The following is a 20,022-nucleotide window of genomic DNA, read 5'->3' on the forward strand; positions in this document are numbered from 1 at the left end:
TTCATAGCAGCACAATTTATAATAGCTAAGATTTAGAAACAGACTAAGTGCCCATAAGCAGATGAATGGATTAAAAACATGTAGTACATCTACACAATGGAATACTATGCTGCTAGAAAAAGGAAGGAACTTTTACCATTTGCAACAGCATGGATGGACATGGAGAGCATTATGCTAAGTGAAATAAGCCAGTTGGAGAAAGATAAATGTCACATGATCTCACTCATTTGTGGAATATAATGAACAACATAAATTTATGAATAAAAATAGATGCAGAGACAGAGAAACACCAAATGGACTGTCAAACCTCAGAAGGAGCACAGGGGAGGGTGTGGGAGGGAATAAGAGATCAACCAAGGACTTATATGCATGTACATTAGCATAACCAATGGACATAGACACCAGGATTGTGGGGGCTTGTCCTGGGGTGTGGGAGTGGCCAGGGCAGGAAGTGGTCAATGGGAGTAAAAGGAGACATATGGGGGAGAAACCAAGATGATGGCATAGGTAAAAACCTAAACTGCTGCCACACACAACAATTTCAAAACTACAACTAAAAGACAAAACAGACATCATCCAGAACCACAGGAAGTCTGGATGAATGGAATTTCTACAACTAGAAGGAAAGAGAAAAGCACACTGAGACCCAGAGGAACTGTGGAAGGCAGAGGTATGGAGGTGTGCTGTGGAGAGGGTGGGCAACTGAGTGCATGGCAGGCTTTCTCAAGGTTGGGGTGAGGGGGTGGGGAGGAGAGACAAAGGCTCCTGATGGCTCTGAACTCCAGAGATTCTGGGGAACCAGAATCATTTGGGGAGAAACTGTACTGTCTGGCAGTGGGCAGAACTCGAGTGTGGCTTTCTCTCAGAGGTGCTTGCAGCAATTACCACGGGACACTGAGATTACTACGGGACACAGGGACCTATAGGGAAGGGCTGATGAGAAACCAATGCTGTCTGCTCTCCCTTGACACTCCACCTCATCCAAGCTGAGCACAGAGGCTTTTGCAAGTCCTATCTCATAAGGGTGTCTCCAGCACAGAAGTTCTCCCAACGTAGACACAGCTGATCATCACAGCCAATTGGCCTGGAGGTCAATTCCTCCCAGTGATACCAACAACAATCAAGGTTTAACTACAATAAGACTGTCCACACAGCCAACTGTAGGTTTAACTACAATAAGACTGTCCACACAGCCAAAGGATGCACGAAGAGTGTCCACCACAGGTAACTGGTTAGGCTGAGCCACTGGGCCATATAGGACACCTAGCACACAAAGCCACTCTATCAACTCAGGGAAGCAGCCAAAATGTGGAGACAAAGAAACAGGTCACATATTACAGAAATGCAGGAAAGCAAATGACTGGATATAGAGTTCAAAACCACAATTATAAGGTTTTTCGAGAATTTTCTAAAAAAGGCCGATAAATTTAGTGAGACATTAGCAGATACGAGAAAGGACCAACTAGAAATTAAGCATACACTGACTGAAATAAAAAATATTATACAGAGATCTAACAGCAGACTAGATGGTCGTAAGAATCAAGTCAAAGACTTGAAATACAAATAAGCAAAAAACACTTAACCGGAAAAGAAAAAAGAATCTAAAAATTTGAAGATAGTGTAAGGAGAGCCTCTGGGACAACTTCAAGCGTACCAACATCTGAATTATGAGGGTGCCAGAAAAGAGAGAGAGCAAGATACTAAAAACCTACTTGAAGAAATAATGACAGAAAACTTCCCACACCTGGTGAAAGAAATAGACTTATGAGATCAAGAAGCGCACAGAACCCCCAACAAAAGTAATCCAAAGAGAAGTACACCAAGACACATCATAATTAAAATGCCAAGAGCAAAAGACAAAGAGAGAATATTAAAATCAGCAAGAGAAAAACAGTTACCTATAAGGGAGCACCTATATGATTGTCAGCTGATTTCTTAACAGAAACTATGCTGGCCAGAGGGAATGGCAAGAAATACTCAAAGTGATGAATAGCAAGAACTTACAACCAAGATTACTCTACCCAGCAAAGCTATCATTCAGAATTGAAGGCCAGATAAAGAAATTCATAAATAAAATTTTAAAAAAACTAAAGGAGTTCATCACTGCCATATCAAAATTATATGAAATGCTGAAAGGTATTCTTTAAGAAGAGGAAGAAAAAGAAAAAGATAAAATTATGAAAAACAAATATGTAACTATCAACAAGTGAATCTAAAAACCAAGGTAATAAAAAAACTAATCAACAGTATTAGCTGGTGAATATAATAGAATCAGGGACATAGAAAGGGAGTAGACTGACAATTCTCAGGGGAAAAAGGGAGTGGGGGGTGTGGGAAGAGACTGAACAAAAATCGTACCCCTATGGATGAGGACAGTGGGGAGTGGGGAGAGGGAAGGGCAGAGGGTGGGGTAGCAACCTGGTGGAGGAGAGGGGAGCTATGGAGGGAAAAAAGATAAATAATTGTAATAAATTGAACAATAAATATTTATTAAATTTTTTAAAAAAGAATTAAAATGGTTTGATATGATCCATTTGATAGTATGGTTTCTAAAATATTAAAATGTACAAAGGTGATAAATACAAATAGTGAGTGGTAATATAGGAAAATAACATAGCCATATCTAATAAAGAGCTCTAAAATAATATTGATTATTGGTGAAAGAAAGAGAGAGAGAGAGACAGAGAGAGAGAGAGAAGAGAGACATTGATTTGTTGTTCCACTTATTTATGAATTCATTGGTTGCTTCTTGTGTGTGCCCAAACCAGGGTTCCAACCTACAACTTTGGTACATAGAAAGTATTCTAACTAATTGAGGCTATCCAGGCAGGGACCCTAAAATTCTTTTCTAAAGAATTAAAAATGGATAATGAACTCATGTATTTATCACTGTTTCAAATATATTGACTGCTGGATTCACATTTTGACTAATATATTTGTTACCTTACTTATTCAGAAATTATGGTTGTAATTTATGTGTTGGAAATGACATTGTTAGAAAGTGACTCTCTGGTGTAGTGTATGCTCTCCTTAGGAAAATAAAGAAATAATGATAATAGTTTAATTTGAGTACTGATTAGAATAAAGCAAGATGTGCAAGGAAGGAACAGTGTCCACGGGTGGGTGGGGTGACTATAGTGTGGAAACATTTAAGCAAAGAGCTGAAGGAAGTAAGGGAGCTTTCTGAGCATTGGTAACAGCAAGGGCAAAGATCCTGATGCAGGAGCATGCTTGGAGTTGTCCAGAAAAAGCAAGGAACTCAGTGTAAATGAGCAGGAAAGAAATAACACAGGACAAAGCTCATCTAACACTGAAGCATCCCTGAATGAGTTGCATTAACCTTTTCTTAGTATATTCAATAAGAAAAATGAGTGACATTATTATTAATCAGTGCTGTTTGTTTACAAAATATAAGATAAGGTAGTTATATACAGAAAAATCCAAAAATTTCCTTATTATTTCTCTATCACCTTGTCTTATACTCTGGCTATTTTGCTTTCGAAAATCATCCTATGAGCAAACTGCTTATACTAGTAGACTTACTGAAGACAGAAATATTAATCCCTTTATATCATGCAAATAAAGTTCTGAATACAATGTGCCAACAAAAAACATATATCTTTATTTAAATACCTATATCACTATCTTCTTAACTTTAGATTCCTGAAATAGTTTTGAACTACAGAAAATGTTGAACTTAAATGTATAATCTGATATATAAATTATTTTAACATTTTAATTAAAAACTAGCTAGACTTCATCTAACCCTTTTAACAAATTTCCCACTTCTGCATGTATGTACAAGTATGGAATCCTTGCCTAGGTTTTTTTCATGGATTTGTGTGTGCCTTTTTTTTTTTTAAAATATATCCTTCCATTGTTACATAGTATATATGAACATATGTATAAATTAAATATAATTAATAAGGTTTATACAAGCAAGGCCCCCAACATCCTTAAAGTTTCTTTTGGCAATCCTAATTCAGACACCATGTATTTGGACACAATATTTCCTTTTTTCTAGATGATAAACATTTGAAGAAAAAAATGGCATCATCTCAGTAATTTAGGTGCATTGTTGGACCTAAAAATGTGAGCTATTACATGTTGAATATCTGACAGAAATAAAACTAGGTTATTGTGGATCCTACAACTTTACCAGGTGAAGTCTAGAGTCAATCTTGCCTTCTCAACAACTTTCTTGAATGCATTTTTGATCTCCTTGTTTCTCAAACTATAGACCAGAGGGTTCATCATGGGGATGACCATAGTATAGAACACTGAGGCAATTTTGTCTGTGTCCATGGAATGGCTGGAGCTGGGCTGTAAATACATGAATACGGCAGTCCCATAGAAGATGGAGACAGCAGTGAGGTGAGAAGCACAGGTGGACAAAGCCTTCTGATACCCTGAAGATGAGTGCAACTTTAGGATGGTGACAAATATGAAAAGGTAGGAAATCAAGATAACCAGGAGAGCAAAAAACATGTAGAAGCTTGCCAAAAAAATAAGAATCTGCTCATTAATATGCTTGTCTGAGCAAGAGAGAGCCATGACTGCTGGAATATCACAGAAAAAGTGATGGACCAGATTAGACTTACAGAAAGAGAGGCTGAATGTGTTTCTAGTGTGAACAGAGGCAGTCAGAAAACTAAAGACATAGGAACCTATGGCAAGACATGCACACACACCTCTTGTCATGGTGGTGGTATAATGTAGGGGTTTGCACACTGCTGCATAGCGGTCATAAGCCATTGAGGCCAAGAGGAAATTTTCCATAGTGGCAAAAGCTACAAAAAAGAACATCTGAACAGCACATGCATTGTAGGAGATGACCTTGTCTCCTACAAGGAACCCAGCCATAACCTTGGGAGTGACAGCTGTAGAGGAACAAAAGTCAACCAAAGACAAAATACTAAGGAAAAAGTACATAGGGGTATGGAGCTGAAAGTCCAGAAGAATCAAAATGATTATTCCCAGGTTTCCAACCACAGTGATGAGGTAGATGAAGGTGAACATTATAAAGAGGGGGACCTGCAGTTCTGGGACATTGGTTAGTCCAAGGAGGATGAACTCAGTCACTTCTGTATTGTTCTCCATGGATGTTGTTTGGAAATCACAAGATGTCCTATAGCAATGAGTCATAAAGAAACACATTGATTAACAAAAAGTCAATTGAAACACACAGATAGAAAAGTGATAAGTAGATGCACATTTTTATTATGGCGAACATATCTAAAGTATCGGTTTACCAACAAAGTTTAATGCATTCATTACCTATAGAGTTACACATTATTGAAGCTGAAGTTTAATGAATAATCTCCCACTTTTCAAAATTTTGTAAACTGATTTGTGTAAACAAGTAATGTCTTAATCAAGATGACATATTTGGAATAAATAAATGTGTCATGTCATATCCCTGAGTCTAGTGAATGCTTATACTTCTATGTTGCTTATGTGCCAGGAAAGGCTTGAGATACCTTTCATCTATGTTCACTTATTTGTCTCAGCAAATCTATAAGAGTGACTAATTGTTACCCTATTTAACTTATAAGGCACAGAGATTCAGTAATGTTTTTAAGTTTAAAAATTATTCCTGCGAAAGCCAAGTTATATACATAGGTAGAGTGGTCCTTCAGTTAATTGGTATTAATATAAATAAAACTGAATTTAATGGAACTTACAATTACTTTTTATCACCATTGGTTCATACACAGTATTCAGCATTTTAGTTAAGTAGCTGAGACTTATATGCATGGTGGATGGGTAAGTGGAGAAACAGGGGGATGTAGAACTAATAGTGACAATTCTGAGGAGAAGACATAGAGCACTGGGTATAGGGCTTGGGTTCTAAGATGAGCAAAATATCAGTTCTATCATTTACTACCCAAGAGTTTTGTGTTCAATCTAAGTACCCAAACCTGATTTTCTCCACATACAAAGTGAAGATTGTAATGAAATGAATCCCATGGTATTATTGTGAGAATTAATTAAAATGGTAGATTAAATACAATGAATGAAAGTTTGGGTGTCTAGTATAGCCTGGTAAGAGTTAGCTATTATATTATTATCAGGAGGAAGTGAAAGCCATTATGTTTGTTAGAAAAAAGTGGCTAATAAAATTTAGGGATTCAGGTGTGAATGAGTTTGAAGTCTTGCAACTTCTCTCTCTGATATCCTTTTTCTCATACACTTGGTTCACTGAGATACTAGTATTTCTGGTGTTTCTCTGTCTGTCTGGGTCACCATAAGTGGCTATTCTAGCCATCCCATATAATCCACTCTTTGGTTTAATTTCTTTTTAAAAATTCATATATTAACATGAATTGAAAGAGTTTCCTTTCTTTCTTTCTTTTTAATTTTCACCCAAGGACATGTTTAATGAAAGGGAGAGAGAAAGAAAGAGATCAATTTAACAGAGAAACATCAATTGGTTGCCTTCTCTACATGTTCCAAGGGGTGATCAAACTCACAACCCAGGTTTGTGTCCTGACTGGGAATCAAACCTGCATCTTCATGATTCATAGGACAATGCTCAACCAACTGAGCCACTCTGACCAGGCAAGAGTCTCCTTTCTTAAACTCAATATTTTCTTCCATTGAGATCATCTCATAGGTGAATAACGGAGGTCAGGGTTTAAAGTTCCTAAATTGATGGCTGCTTTTAGCCTCCAGGACTGTTTTAGTGTTGGAATTCATGTTTAAGTTTTTATATAAATATGTTCTTGAGTCAGAACAATGTTTTAAATATTTTAATCTGAAGTTGAGGTCTTTAGGACACATCATTCGTTAATCATTATTCTCTACCATTGTCCTAACTCTTTCACATCTTCACTTTACAAAACAAGCCCCTGAAGTCAACTTTTGACAATCAAAAACACTTGTAGAATGTAATATGTTCTGCAAATAGTAAAAGCTATAGGGATATGAAATTATATTTAGGGATGTGTTTGGTTAAATTCTTTTTTTTTTAAATATATTTTATTGATTTTGTACAGAGAGGAAGGGAGAGAGATAGAGAGTTAGAAACATCGATGAGAGTCATCGATCAGCTGCCTCTTGCACACCCCCTACTGGGGATATGCCCGCAACCAAGGTACATGCCCTTGACCGGAATCGAACCCGGGACCCTTCAGTCCCCAAGCCGACGCTCTATCCATTGTGCCAAACCGGTCTCGGCAAGGGATGTGTTTACATATGTTTATATACATAAACAAATCTTTTCATTTAATCCTCACAATATTGCAAGATATGTGATACTATAATTTTAAATTTACCATTAAGAGAACTGAGGACTTGAGAAGCTATGTAAAGCTCTACAATTGCACAGATAGTATGAAGAAAATCCTAAATTAAAGTTCAAATCCATTTGTGACCAAATCAAAAGCTATACATTTAGCCTTTCACCATCAACATTTGTAGATATGCTAGTAATAGTAAAGATGAAATTATGAGGAAAAGATTACAATGGATCTTGCTAATTCATTTGCAACTCTTCTGTAGTTTAAAGGAAGATTATTTCACTCTCTTCTACTTTTTTTTAAAACCTTTGGTAAAAGCACAACAGATAGTAAATAAGGTTAAATTACGACTCATTCATTAGAACCATTACTTTTTTTTTTTTACTAATCATATTTAGGAAAGCAACATAATGTTATTTCATAAGTATCACTGTACATCTTACTGATGAAGTTTTGAATTTAAACTCCAGTCTCAATTCACTGTTTTAGAAAAAAAATTCAAATCTACTAGTTATGTGCTCAAAAAGCTCATAGCAGGTATAGTTGCCCCACAGATTTTGCATAAATTTCAGTTCACACTAAAAAATGTGTATGAAACATAGAAGCTTACCTTACTGCTGAAATGGAAGGCACAGTCAATCCTGACAAGTGGTTCTGAAAGCTGAAATCTAACCATGGAATAATGTATATATTCTCATGGTGAAGTTTTCTAATAGATACTGGTCAAAAGAATCTAAGATCTTTACTACAAGTAAAGATGGAGGAAAACCTCAACATTAGTCAGAAACCTCAGAAACCTGGGTACAAGTTTTAAACCCACCATTAATACTTACTGTGCTTTTGGAGGAACCACTTGTCGTCTTGCTTCTAAAATAAAAAACAAAATTACCACTCCTACATAATTTACAGAATTGTGCCTGGAAATAGCAAATGAAGAAAGCTGTGTAAAACAAAGAGGTTATCATTTTAAAGTCAATCAATAGAATATTCAACTTGAGATGTTTCCTTTGGCCAAGATTGCAGGCTCTTAGCAAATCCTCAAATCAGAAGTCCAAGGGAAGGCCCACATCTATTTAGAGTGCATAAATAACAGCAAAAGGGGCTAAGCACTTTAAAATGATGTAATGTTGAATCATATTGGGATTTCAGAGGCTAACCATGGGAATCAGAAAGTAGCCATAAAGACATGGAATGGTTTGGGGCTGTTCCCTGTGAGGACTTCTATAGCTCTCATCCCAAGGGCTTAGAAAAGAAACAATTAAGTTGCCTGTAGGAACCTAGGGCTGGATATAATGAGAGTGCACACATGTTTTCATATTATTTGTTATTTATTTTTTCCTATTTTTAATTAAAATAGAATTTATAAGCAGCAATGATATCTACAGTCTTTAGTGTATAAATCTTCAAGTTTGGTAAAATGTATATGGTTATGTAACCATTACCACAGTCATCATATAGAAGAGTTCCATCATCCAAGCTGAACCTCTGATCTTTTCTTTGTGATCAACCCTTTCTCCCACCCACTGCACCAACCACTTACTGTTTTGTCCATATAAGTTTATCTCTGCAATAATGTCCTATACATAAAACCCTAGAGTATATATCTCTTCTATCTGGCTTGTTTCAATTAGCATGTTGTATTTGAGATCCACTCAGATCACTAAATATGTTAATTTCTTAGGACAATCATTAAATAGTACCACAAACTGGGTGGCTTAAATAACACACGTTTATTTTCTCAATATTACTGGAGGCTACAAGCCTGAGATCAAGGTGTTAGCAGGGCTGTTCTGTTGGTTCCTTGTGATTATATGAAAGAATTTGTTTCTTGTCTATTTCTAAGCTTTGGGTAGTTTGTTGGCAGCCTTTGGAATTTCTAGATTTTTGCTGCATGTCCATGATTCTATCTTCATCTTCACAAATTGTTCTCCCTTTGTGACTACTTGTGTTAAAATTTCCCTGTTTTCTTTTTAAATTAAATTTATTGGGGTGACATTGGTTAATAAGATTATATCAGTGTTAAGTGTACATTTCTATTATATATAATGTATATATTATATATATAGCATTATATATATTATATATTGCATTGTGTGGCCATCACCCAAAGTTAAATCATCTTCTGTCACCATGCATTTGATCCTTGTTTCTACCCCACCCCCTTCACTCTGGTAACCACAATACTGCAAAATGTGTCTATGAGTTTTTGTTTGTTTGTTTTTCTTATTTGCGCATTTGTACCTTTCAGTTTTATATTCCACATATGAGTGCTGAGTCTTTGGCACACTCTCAGCTCTTCTCCCTTCTCCCCTCACAAGTTAGCTCTCACTTGTCCACCTTCAGATGTTTCACTATGTGGATCTCTCAGACATATTTGTGTGTTGAGCATAGAATACTTTTTTGAATTATCCTATACCAATTTTTGAAACCTCAAGGGGAGAGCCCAAATCTTCTGATGTCACCATCCAAATTTTCCCTTTTTAAGAGGACATGAGTCATACTGGATTAGAAGTTTACCCTACTCCATTATGACTTAATCTTACTTAATTAAATCTGCAAAAAGCTTTCCAAAATAAGATCAAATTCTGAAGTAATGTGGGTCAGACTTCAACAAATGAATTTTTTCTTTTATTAGTAAAATTATTGTGGTAACACTGGTTAACAAAATCATACAGGTTTCAGGAGCACAAGTCTACCACACATTACCTATAAACTGTATTATGTGTTTACCATCCCAAGTCAAATCTCTTCCATCACCATTTATCCCCATATATCCCCCTTCATCTCCCTTACCCAGTCCCTATGCTAAGTAAAACAAATTAATTTTTGAGGAACACAATTTAACCCATAATATATATTAGTGGCAAAATATTTTTATTACTGGAGGCCCAGGGCATGAAAATTCATGCCCTTGGGGGGAAAGGGGTCCCTCAGCCTGGCCTGCCCCCGCTTACAGTCCGGGAACCCTCAGAGACTGGAGGTGACCTGGTGATCAGGGAAAGGCAACACTCCAATCACATCTCTGCTGCTGCTACTGCTGGCAGGGCAAGCCTTCACACCTGCTACCCCAGTGGGGCTAAGGGTATGGGTGCCACCATCTTGTGGCTATGGGCACCACCATCTTTGAGGACGGGGCAATCAATTAGCATATTCCCTCCTCATTGACTGTGAGTGCCATCATCTTTGCGATGGCATGAGGGTCAATTAGCATAGTCCCTCTTCATTAGATAGGAGTGCTGAAAGGTGTTCCATTTATATAGATTATAGATTATTTCAACACTTCCCACTTATAGGACATTTACATTGGTTCAAATATCTGGATTCTTTTTTAACATTTTTACTTTTTATTGATTTTAGAGAGAAAGGAAGGGAAAGAGAGGAAGAGGGAGAAACATTGGTATGAGAGAGAAACATCAATCAGTTGCCTCCTGCATGCACCCACTTACATTTCATCTACCATCTGCTAATGCAAACTTACATGTTAAAAGGGGCAAAAACAAGCTGATGAACAAAGGCACATGTATGTGTCCCATGTGGATATTCACACTGGAGTAGGAAATTTGTAAGAGGTAAGTTCTAGTTTTTAATTCAAATAATTTTAGCAGAGGGGGGGGGAGGGGGCAATAGTAAGATATGTACACAGATAATAATTTAATAAAAATAAAATAAAATAAAATAATTTAAGCAGTTAATATATATATTAAACATAAAGTTATGTCCAATCATAAATATTTATTTTGTTGAATAACTGTTCTAAGATCCTGAATAGAAGGAAAAATTCATGTACTTTTAAATAAAAGTATATACTCTGGCACACTTTATTGAGAAATACATAAATATCACATCTTAAATGAACTACCATTTCTGCCTTGACTGAGTCATTTTGTGGAATCATGTTCACATTACAATTGTCAGAAAGATAAAACAATCACCCAAATTTCACAGTTTACCTTAGGGTTCCCTCTTTGTCTTATACATGCTATGGGTTTTGATAAATGTGTGATGAATTGAATGCATTATTATATCAGACAGAGTATTTTTACTGTTCTATCTAGTCATTCCTAGCTCCCCAAACTCCTGGTATCTACTGATCTTTTTATTGTCTCCATAGTTTTTCCTTTACCAGATGTCCTATAGTTGGAATCATATGGTACATAGCCTTTTCAGATTGGTTTCTTCCATATAGTAATACACCTTTAAAGTTCCTCTGTGTCTTTTCATGGCTTGATAGTTCATTTCCTTTTAGTATTGAATAAATTGTACACAGTTTATCCATTAATCTAATGAAGAGCATCTTGGTTGCCTCTGGTTTGGGCAATTATGAATAAAGATGCTTTAAACATTCATGTTCAGGTTTTTGTGTAGAACGTAAGTTTTCAACTCATTTGGGTAAATACCAGGGAGGACAATTGCTGAATTGTATGGTAAGAGTACAAAAGTTCCTGGTGCTACACATCCTAACCAGCATGTGGTATTGTCAACGATCTGGATTTTGGACATTTTAATATGCATATAGTGGTATTCCATTGTTGTTTTAATTTGCATTTCCCTCTGAATGTATGTATGATGTGGACCATCTTTTAAAATGTTTATTTGCCATTTGTTATCTTTTTTTGTGAGGTGTCTGTTAAAGCCTTTACCCGGAAGGACTTGTATGCAAGCATATTAGCATATCCAATAGGCACTGAGTCAGTGGGGGCTTGCCTGGGTGGGAATAGCTGGGGGGAAGAGGGGATCATTTGGGGAAAAAGAAAACAAATGTAAAACTTTAGACAATAAAAAAAAAGAAAGAATAAAAAAAAAAAGTCTTTGGCCTCTTTTATAATCAAGTTGTTTGAATTTTTTATTAAGTTTTATTTTGTCTGTTTTTACTTTTATCATTTTATTTTATAAACGAATATTCTAGAAAAACTGATTGTACTGTACAAAAAGCTGTTCCTAAAGTGTTAACAAAAATTCTTATTGGCAGAGTGTCTCCTGGTAAAATTGCATAACATGTAAGGAACCTAAAGCAATCATAGTTTAGTGCAAATAATTAAAATGTAAAAGCTATCAAGACTACATTTTAAAATTTAAAAAATTTTATTGTTGAAAATACTGCACCTGTCCCCCCTTTTCCTCCATTGACTCCTTTTGACATGCTCCCACTCCCCTCCAGGCCTTCACCACCCTATTGTCTGAGTCCCTGGGTTAAACATATATGCACACAAGTTCTTTGATGGGTCTCTTCCCACCCACACCTTCCCTTTGAATTTTTAAGAATCCTTTTTGTATTTGGGATGACCATTTATTATCAGATATGTAGTTTTGCAAGTATTTCTCTAAGTTTGTGTTGTTTTTCTACTCTCTTGACGTTGTTTTTCGCAGAGAATTTTTTATATTAATGAAATCCAGCTTATTGCTTCTTTCATGAATCATGCCTTTAGGGTTGTATCTACAAAGACATCATTATATCTAAGGTTATCTAGGTTTTTTCCCTCCTATCTTCTATGAGTTTTATAATTTTACATTTCTATTTATGATACCATTTGAGTAAATTTTTTATGAAGGGTATGAGGTTTGTATCTAGATACTTTTTTTTTTTTGCATGTGGATGTCCAGTGATTCCAGCACCATTTATTAAAAGAATTTTCTCTATTTTATTGTCTTTGCTCCTTTGTTAAAGATCAGTTGGTCACACATACTAGTATATAGGTCTATTTCTGGGCTTTCTGTTCTGTTCCATTGATCTATTTGTGTATTCTCTCACCAATACCATATTGTTTTGATTATGTAGTAAGTCCTGAAGTTTAATAGTGTCAGTCTAGCATTTCACTTTGTGTCTTTATTGTGACTTCTATCTCTTTGCTTACATTTTCCATCTGTTCTTGTATGCTGTCTACTTTATCCATTAGAACCATTAGCATATAAATGGTAGTTATTTAAATTCCTGGTCTGGATAATTCTAATCACAATGATTCCTTACCCCTCCCTCTACCAGCAGCCCAATGGGATTCTTCTATAGTATCTACTGTGAATACCTGATTGAGTTCCTGGTGAATCTTACAAATTGTGGAAATCTTTTGTCACTATATCTCCCACCATCTTTAGTTCTCAGAGTTGTCCACCCTGAGCCTCCAACAATTCGTCAGTATAGTTTAGGTTTTCCTATCCTGATGCTGGTTCACTTGCCATTTTCTGTTCATGCCATTTTCTCCTCTGATAAGCGGTGACTCCCTGTATTCACTTGCCTGTCTCTCCAATGTTGGGGTCGGTGTTTTGCCCTGTCTACTCAACTTTCTTACAAATCCCTGGAAGAACACTTATAAAAAGCATTTCTTCAAATATTCTTTATGAATTAATGAGATGAGCATGTGTTGTATCCATCATTCTATTAAAGTGATTTATTAGTGTGACAGCAATATGAAGAATGGGAAGTCCCAGCCTTCATCTCCCCACAGATATACAAATTTAGCAATAATATTTGAACCAAAATTTCTTTATGGGAGATCTAAAATACAGTTAAGTAGCAGCAGTACCTAAGATAAGGTACTGAAAAAGAGCTACATTGAAACTGAGGAAAAGAGCAATTTTATTTTATCCATGTCAGTTCCTTCTTCCATCAGTTACAGCCCAGCTCTGAGGAGACACACAGAGGGGTGTGGGGGTAGATATGGACAGCTAAATCAAACTTTCCTGAACAAAAGTCTGTAAAAGAAATGTTTTATTAGGTGATTGCTGAAAAGAAAAGAATACTGGTCTTAGAGCATAGAGTCTGAACCTCCAACAGCATGATTAGGTAGAAAACACAACATATCCGATGTCCAGGAGTCTTACAATTGTTTTATACATCAAGCAGGGGTGAGAAAGATGTAAGTCATCTGAAGGATTTACATTAGCTACATTGGGGAGGGAGAAGTGGGGATAGTTCTGGGATAGGCCATCAAAGTCTGCAGTAGACTCCATAAAGCTCATGGGTAAATAAGCATGGAGTTTCCTTGGTTCTGTGGCACCTGACTATCCTTTCTTTTGGATAATTACAGAAATAGCCATCTGGAACTCAATCCTAATTTCTAAAAGATATGTGGGAATATGAACATAAACAATCTCTTGTCAGGGCTGGACCACAGCTGTTAACAGGCTGTTTTGTCTCTTTCTCTCACTCTCTGACTACTGTAAATTATATTTAGAACATCTCAGATTTTTTTTTTTTTTTTTTTTTTTTTAGTCAGGAACATTCATCCAAAGTCCTTGGCCTTTCAGTGCACAGCATTACAGTAGGTTACCCAACAACACAGAGGCAAGTGGTTTACTACAACTGGCCTGACTAGGTGATATTGGGAAAAGGTGAATACTCTGCATCTTTTCCCCAAGACTAATGGAGAGGACTGTAATATATATACATCCAGTGGCCCAGCTTACTAATGCGTCAGAGAAAAGGAGTGAGTGTCTGACTTCCACCAGCACAGTTCTGTGAGACTGGAGGGAAGGTCACGAACATGGCTTCTCGAGGAGAGACAAGGGGGGGGGGGGGTGTACATCCATTAAAAAGGGCTTAAGAAGTTCCTAGAGACTCTAGGTTGGCTAGTTGGGGGAAAGTCTTGTCCTATTTATATCATTACATAAAGATTGGGAGAGGTTACTGTTTCATCAAATGCATAGGCAACACAAACTATGCTAGAAGTTGGGCAATGTGACCCAACAAAAAGAAAAAAATGAATTAGTCATTGATCCTAAAGAAATAGAAATCTGTGAATTGGCAGAAAATGAATTCAAAATAGTTACCTTAAAGGATCTTGTTGCATTATAAGAGAACATATAGAGACAACTAAACAAAATCAGGACATTATACATAAACAAAATGAGAAGTTTAAAAGAAGTTATATAAACCATGGAAAAGAACTAAACAAATTCAGAAGTTGAAGAATACAATGATTGAACTAAAAAAAAAAAATAGCTTTATACTCAGGCTTGATCAAGCAAAAGAAAGAATCAATGAGCTTGAAATTGGGACTCAAAAGAACTGTTGGCCCAGAAAGGAACTCACTACAGACTGATTCATTTGCCTCTCAGCATAACCATTATGGCTTGTTGCAATTTAGGTTCTTACAAGGGTATTTCTTGGATCACATGATCTCACACATCTAGAGGAAAAAATGAACAACATAAACAGACCCAGAAAAAGAGAATCAGCGATCAAACTCTCAAACCTCAGAGGGAAAGTAAGGGAGGATGGGGTTAAGAGGGGAAGAGATCAACTAAAGGACTTCTGTGCATACATATGGGCCTAGCCAGTGGCCATGGACAACGGGAATTGGGGGGGGCATTTCTAGGGGGGGTTTGGGATGGGAATAGGGGAATAAGGACAATTATGTGAGACCTTAATCAATAAAAAAATTTTTAAAAGAATAGTGAATATTTTTAGTGAGAAATGTAATTCATGCAAAAGCAGTGGGACAGCTATACTTCCTCTGAGTTATTTGGAAGCCAAAACAGATATGTTCAATATTTTTTTTATATACTAAGATGAGATTGGGCTATAAATGTCAGAAATGGGAGTTTACTGAGACTTATAAAACATCTGCCTGCCTCCCTAAATATATGAACAAAAATAATAATATAGGTGATAATGTGATTGATCAAGTAGTAATATCATCTTGTTCACCAAATGTTGACCCTCTCATTAGATGTAACACACACACACACTCATATACTTTACAATTTAATCTATAGTTGAAAAAATGAAATTTAAATGAGGGGGGGGGGAACTAACAAATACACTAGAAAAGCAAAAGCATGGAATGATTTTTAAACTACAAGTGTGCCTAATCTGAACTAACAAATTCCAAATTACATTTTAAACTTGTCGCTGTAATCTCATGCTTCTCATTGATAGTTCATCTACATAGGTAGACAGTGAATGGTTACAAACAATGACCCTTTCTTTTCATATGTGCTTTATGAACAAATATGCTTATAAAACCTGGTATCTCAAATTCTTACACAAATTGAAAGGGCTTTAGCATTTACCCTACCCTCCAACCCTAGCAAAAATCCACAGCAGTTTCTACTATATGAAAAGCATTTTAATACCAGCTATGTCATTTGTAACTTGGCTAATTTTGAAGTAAAATTAAAAGATGATTAAGAACTTTTCCCTTGTTAGCTAGAACTCAACAAGAGTTCTCTTTATTCTCAAATATTTAATCATCTTTTCAGTCATTTCCAATCTAGCTTTCAAGCATAGATTTTTGATTAGATAAAAAGTGGATTACATAGCTCATACAATGATTTCTTGTAAGAGCTGTGTAATTTTAGAGCATTACACAACTTCCCACATCTTCAATTTTCTTGATGATAAAATAGGAATAATAATGCTACATATTTTACACACACACAAGCATACACACACACGCATAGTCTTATTCCTTGTAGAATGTACTATATGGTAAAATTTGTCATGTGTATTAAAGTTGGAAAATGTGATGAACTGGCTTGGGAAGTGAATTTTTAAAAGTTTTAGGAGAAAGGTATGGGGGATAGAAAACAGTAACGGAGGTAAAATATATGGTGGTGGAAGGAGACTTGACTTTGGGTGGTAAATGTACCATACATATACAGATGATGTATTATAGAATTATACACTTGAAACCTATATAATTTTATTAACCAATTAATAAATGTCACCCCAATTAATCGAATAAAAATTTTAAAAGTGAAGAAGATTTTTTAAATGTTTTAGGAGAAAGATGTGAGTAGTTAGCAGAAGATGGATACCTTTCAAATTGAAATAAAAAGATTTAAAATACTGTTCCTACAGAGAACAGATTCAAATAAAATATTTTACAACATAGCACTTGCCACCAAAATAGATCTATAAGCTTAAGACATACCATAAACAAGCAACTTTCAACACTGATCTCTGTGGTTCTGTTATGAGATGGCAGTAATTAGAGAAACAATGAATTTAAGAAAAAATGACTGTCTCAAGCTAAAGTATGGATTTCAAAGAATTAAGCAAAATGATGGCTCACATATAATTGCCAGGGCAGCCAATACTATGGGTGAGGAAAGGAACTGGAGGAACTGGAGACACAGAAAATCTCAGTGGCCCTAGTATGAGAAAAGGCAAATTGAAGATGAAGGCTTTAAAACTTTAAAACCCTTGCACAAAGACCTGAAACCACCAGTGTATAAATCCGTGCACTGGGCCTCTAGTAAACATATAATGATCTCAGAGAATATAATGAATATACTTTTCAAGTGTCTGGAGCAGTTTTTGGCATGTGAGCAAGGATGCATGTGCTTTTACTAGGCTTAGGAAAAGAGAATTGGCAGATATATTCACTCTGAAGAAGCCATTCATCAAGTTATTTGGTTTTCTATATCTCAATTTACAAACTTATAAAAGTTGAAATTAGGGAAACTTTCCATAAAGACCCTTAAGATTCAACATAACATAAACCTGTACACAATGAATGCACTAAGTTTTATTGTCAAGCCGATTTTTATGTGGGTAATCTTAAAATACAAGTTATTGCTATAATGAAATAATACATATGGTATGGACTCTCATTTGTTGTTCTTATAGCCACCGAGCATTTGTGATTCTCTGCATTGATGGACAATGAGACAGAAGTGACTGAGTTCATCCTCCTCGGACTAACCAATGACCCAGAACTGCAGGTCCCCCTCTTTATCATGTTCACTCTCATCTACCTCATCACACTGACTGGAAATTTGGGGATTATGGTGCTGATTCTCTTGGACTCTCGTCTCCACACTCCTATGTACTTTTTCCTCAGTAACCTGTCTCTGGTGGATTTGTGTTACTCCTCAACAATAACTCCAAAGGTGATGGCTGGGTTTCTAACAGGAGACAAAGTTATTTCCTACAATGCCTGTGCTACTCAGATGTTCTTTTTTATAGTCTTTGCCACGGTGGAAAATTACCTCTTGGCCTCAATGGCCTATGACCGCTACGCAGAAGTGTGTAAACCCCTACGTTACACCACCACCATGACAACAGTTGTGTGTGCTTGTATGGCCATAGGCTGCTATAGCCTTGGCTTTCTGAATGCTTCCATTAATGTTGGAGACACATTCTGTCTTTCTTTTTGTTTGTCCAATGTGATCCACCACTTTTTTTGCGATGTCCCAGCGGTCATGACTCTGACTTGCTCTGGTAACCATATTGGTGAACTGATTCTTATTCTTATTTCAAGTTTTAATGTCTTTTTTGCACTTTTTGTTATCTTGATTTCCTATCTCTTTATATTTATTACTATTTCAAAGATGAACTCAAGACAGAGATATCAGAAGGCTTTGTCTACTTGTGGTTCTCACCTTATTACAGTTTCCATATTTTATGGGACTGTCATCTTTATGTACTTACAGCCAAGTTCCAGTCATTCCATGGACACAGGCAGAATCGCATCTGTGTTCTATTCTATGGTCATCCCCATGCTGAACCCTCTGGTTTACAGCCTGAGGAACAAAGAGGTCAAGAGTGCATTTAAGAAGGTTGTTGAGAAGGCAAAATTATCTGTTTCATAATAATGCATAGAATCTACAAAGTTATTTCATCCTTTTTAGATCTTCTCCATGCAATTACTCAAATGTTAATGACCATTTGGGATATTAAAACAAAGGATTTGCCTGATGTTGTTTATTTCTTTAGTTAAGAAATAGTCCTAATCAGCCCTAATCGGTTTGGCTCAGTGGATAAAGCATAGGCCTGCAGACTCAAGGGTCCCAGGTTCAATTCCAGTCAAGGGCATGTTCCCTGATTGAAGGCACATTACCAGTAGGGGGTATGCAAGAGGCAACTGAATGATGTTTCTCTCTCATCAATGTTTCTAACTCTCTATGTCTCTCTCTTCCTCTCTGTAAAAAAAAATCAATAAAATATATTATTTAAGAAAAAGAACTATTGACTCAAGGGTGCACTATTTAAAAAAAGAAGAAAAAAGCCGAAGCCGGTTTGGCTCAGTGGTAGAGCGTTGGTCTGTGGACTGAAAGGTCCTAGGTTGGATTCCAGTCAAGGGCATGTACCTTGGTTGCGGGCACATCCCTGATAGGGGGTGTGCAAGAAGCCGCTGGTCAATGTTTCTCTCTCATTTACGTTTCTAGCTCTCTATCTCCCTTTCTCTCTGTTAAAAAATCAATAAAATATATATTTTTTAAAAAGAAGAAAAAAGAAATAGTCCCAATCATTTTACATGCATAAAAAATAGGAACAGTTTTAAATAAAGTTTGTTGTATATGTTTTAAACTGCATATTTTACCCAGAGCTAAATAATTATAACAACTTAATAAATTAATGCTTCAGTTATTACTAAGTTATTTGAGAAGAAAAAGCATACGCATGTGAAAGTTTTCACAAGTAAATACCCATATTTGAATAAAAGTGATAAAGGTGAAGGGATAAGCCAAAGAATATATATGTATACCTATGGACCAAGGGAAAGAAAGACAAGGATGAATGGAGATAGGCAAAAGGGGGCACAGGAGGAGGAGAGAGATATCTGCAATAATGTCAACATTAAAATTTGTTAATAAAAAATGGAGAGATGGTTAAATCATTTTTACTTTAATCTTTTGAATACCAATTCTTTACTTTTTTTAAAAAATGCATTGGCATTAGAAATAATTTCATTTATTGAAATGGTTGATGCATTCATTCATACTTTTGTTAAACTATATCATGTCTTATCACTTTCCTACCATTCATCCTATTTCATTCACCCTGGTTTCTAACAATATTGGGCAGCTCCAACCTTGCCCTCATTTCAGCTTCTTC

The 20,022-nt window shown here is 36.1% G+C and overlaps 2 protein-coding genes and 1 pseudogene across 3 annotated transcripts in view; 2 read left to right on the forward strand and 1 right to left on the reverse strand.

Moving 5' to 3' along the window:
* The window catches only part of LOC311628469 (uncharacterized protein), a gene marked incomplete at both ends in the record, with an annotated part of 47,163 nt that overhangs the window by 10,346 nt on the left and 16,795 nt on the right, over nt 1-20,022 (forward strand). The window lies entirely within an intron of this gene.
* Nucleotides 4,235-5,100, reverse strand: LOC311628081 (olfactory receptor 5B2-like; annotated as a pseudogene). Its single transcript has one exon. The product of its transcript is annotated as an olfactory receptor 5B2-like (transcript).
* On the forward strand, nt 17,841-18,776 carry LOC311628057 (olfactory receptor 5B3-like; the record flags this gene model as incomplete). Its single annotated transcript, XM_084894934.1, has 1 exon — nt 17,841-18,776. The coding sequence occupies one exon, from the start codon at nt 17,841-17,843 to the stop codon at nt 18,774-18,776; it is 936 nt and encodes a 311-aa protein (XP_084751060.1).

Source organism: Pipistrellus hanaki (genome assembly GCF_964339955.1).
Source record: "Pipistrellus hanaki genome assembly, chromosome: 9".
Lineage (NCBI taxonomy): Eukaryota > Metazoa > Chordata > Mammalia > Chiroptera > Vespertilionidae > Pipistrellus > Pipistrellus hanaki.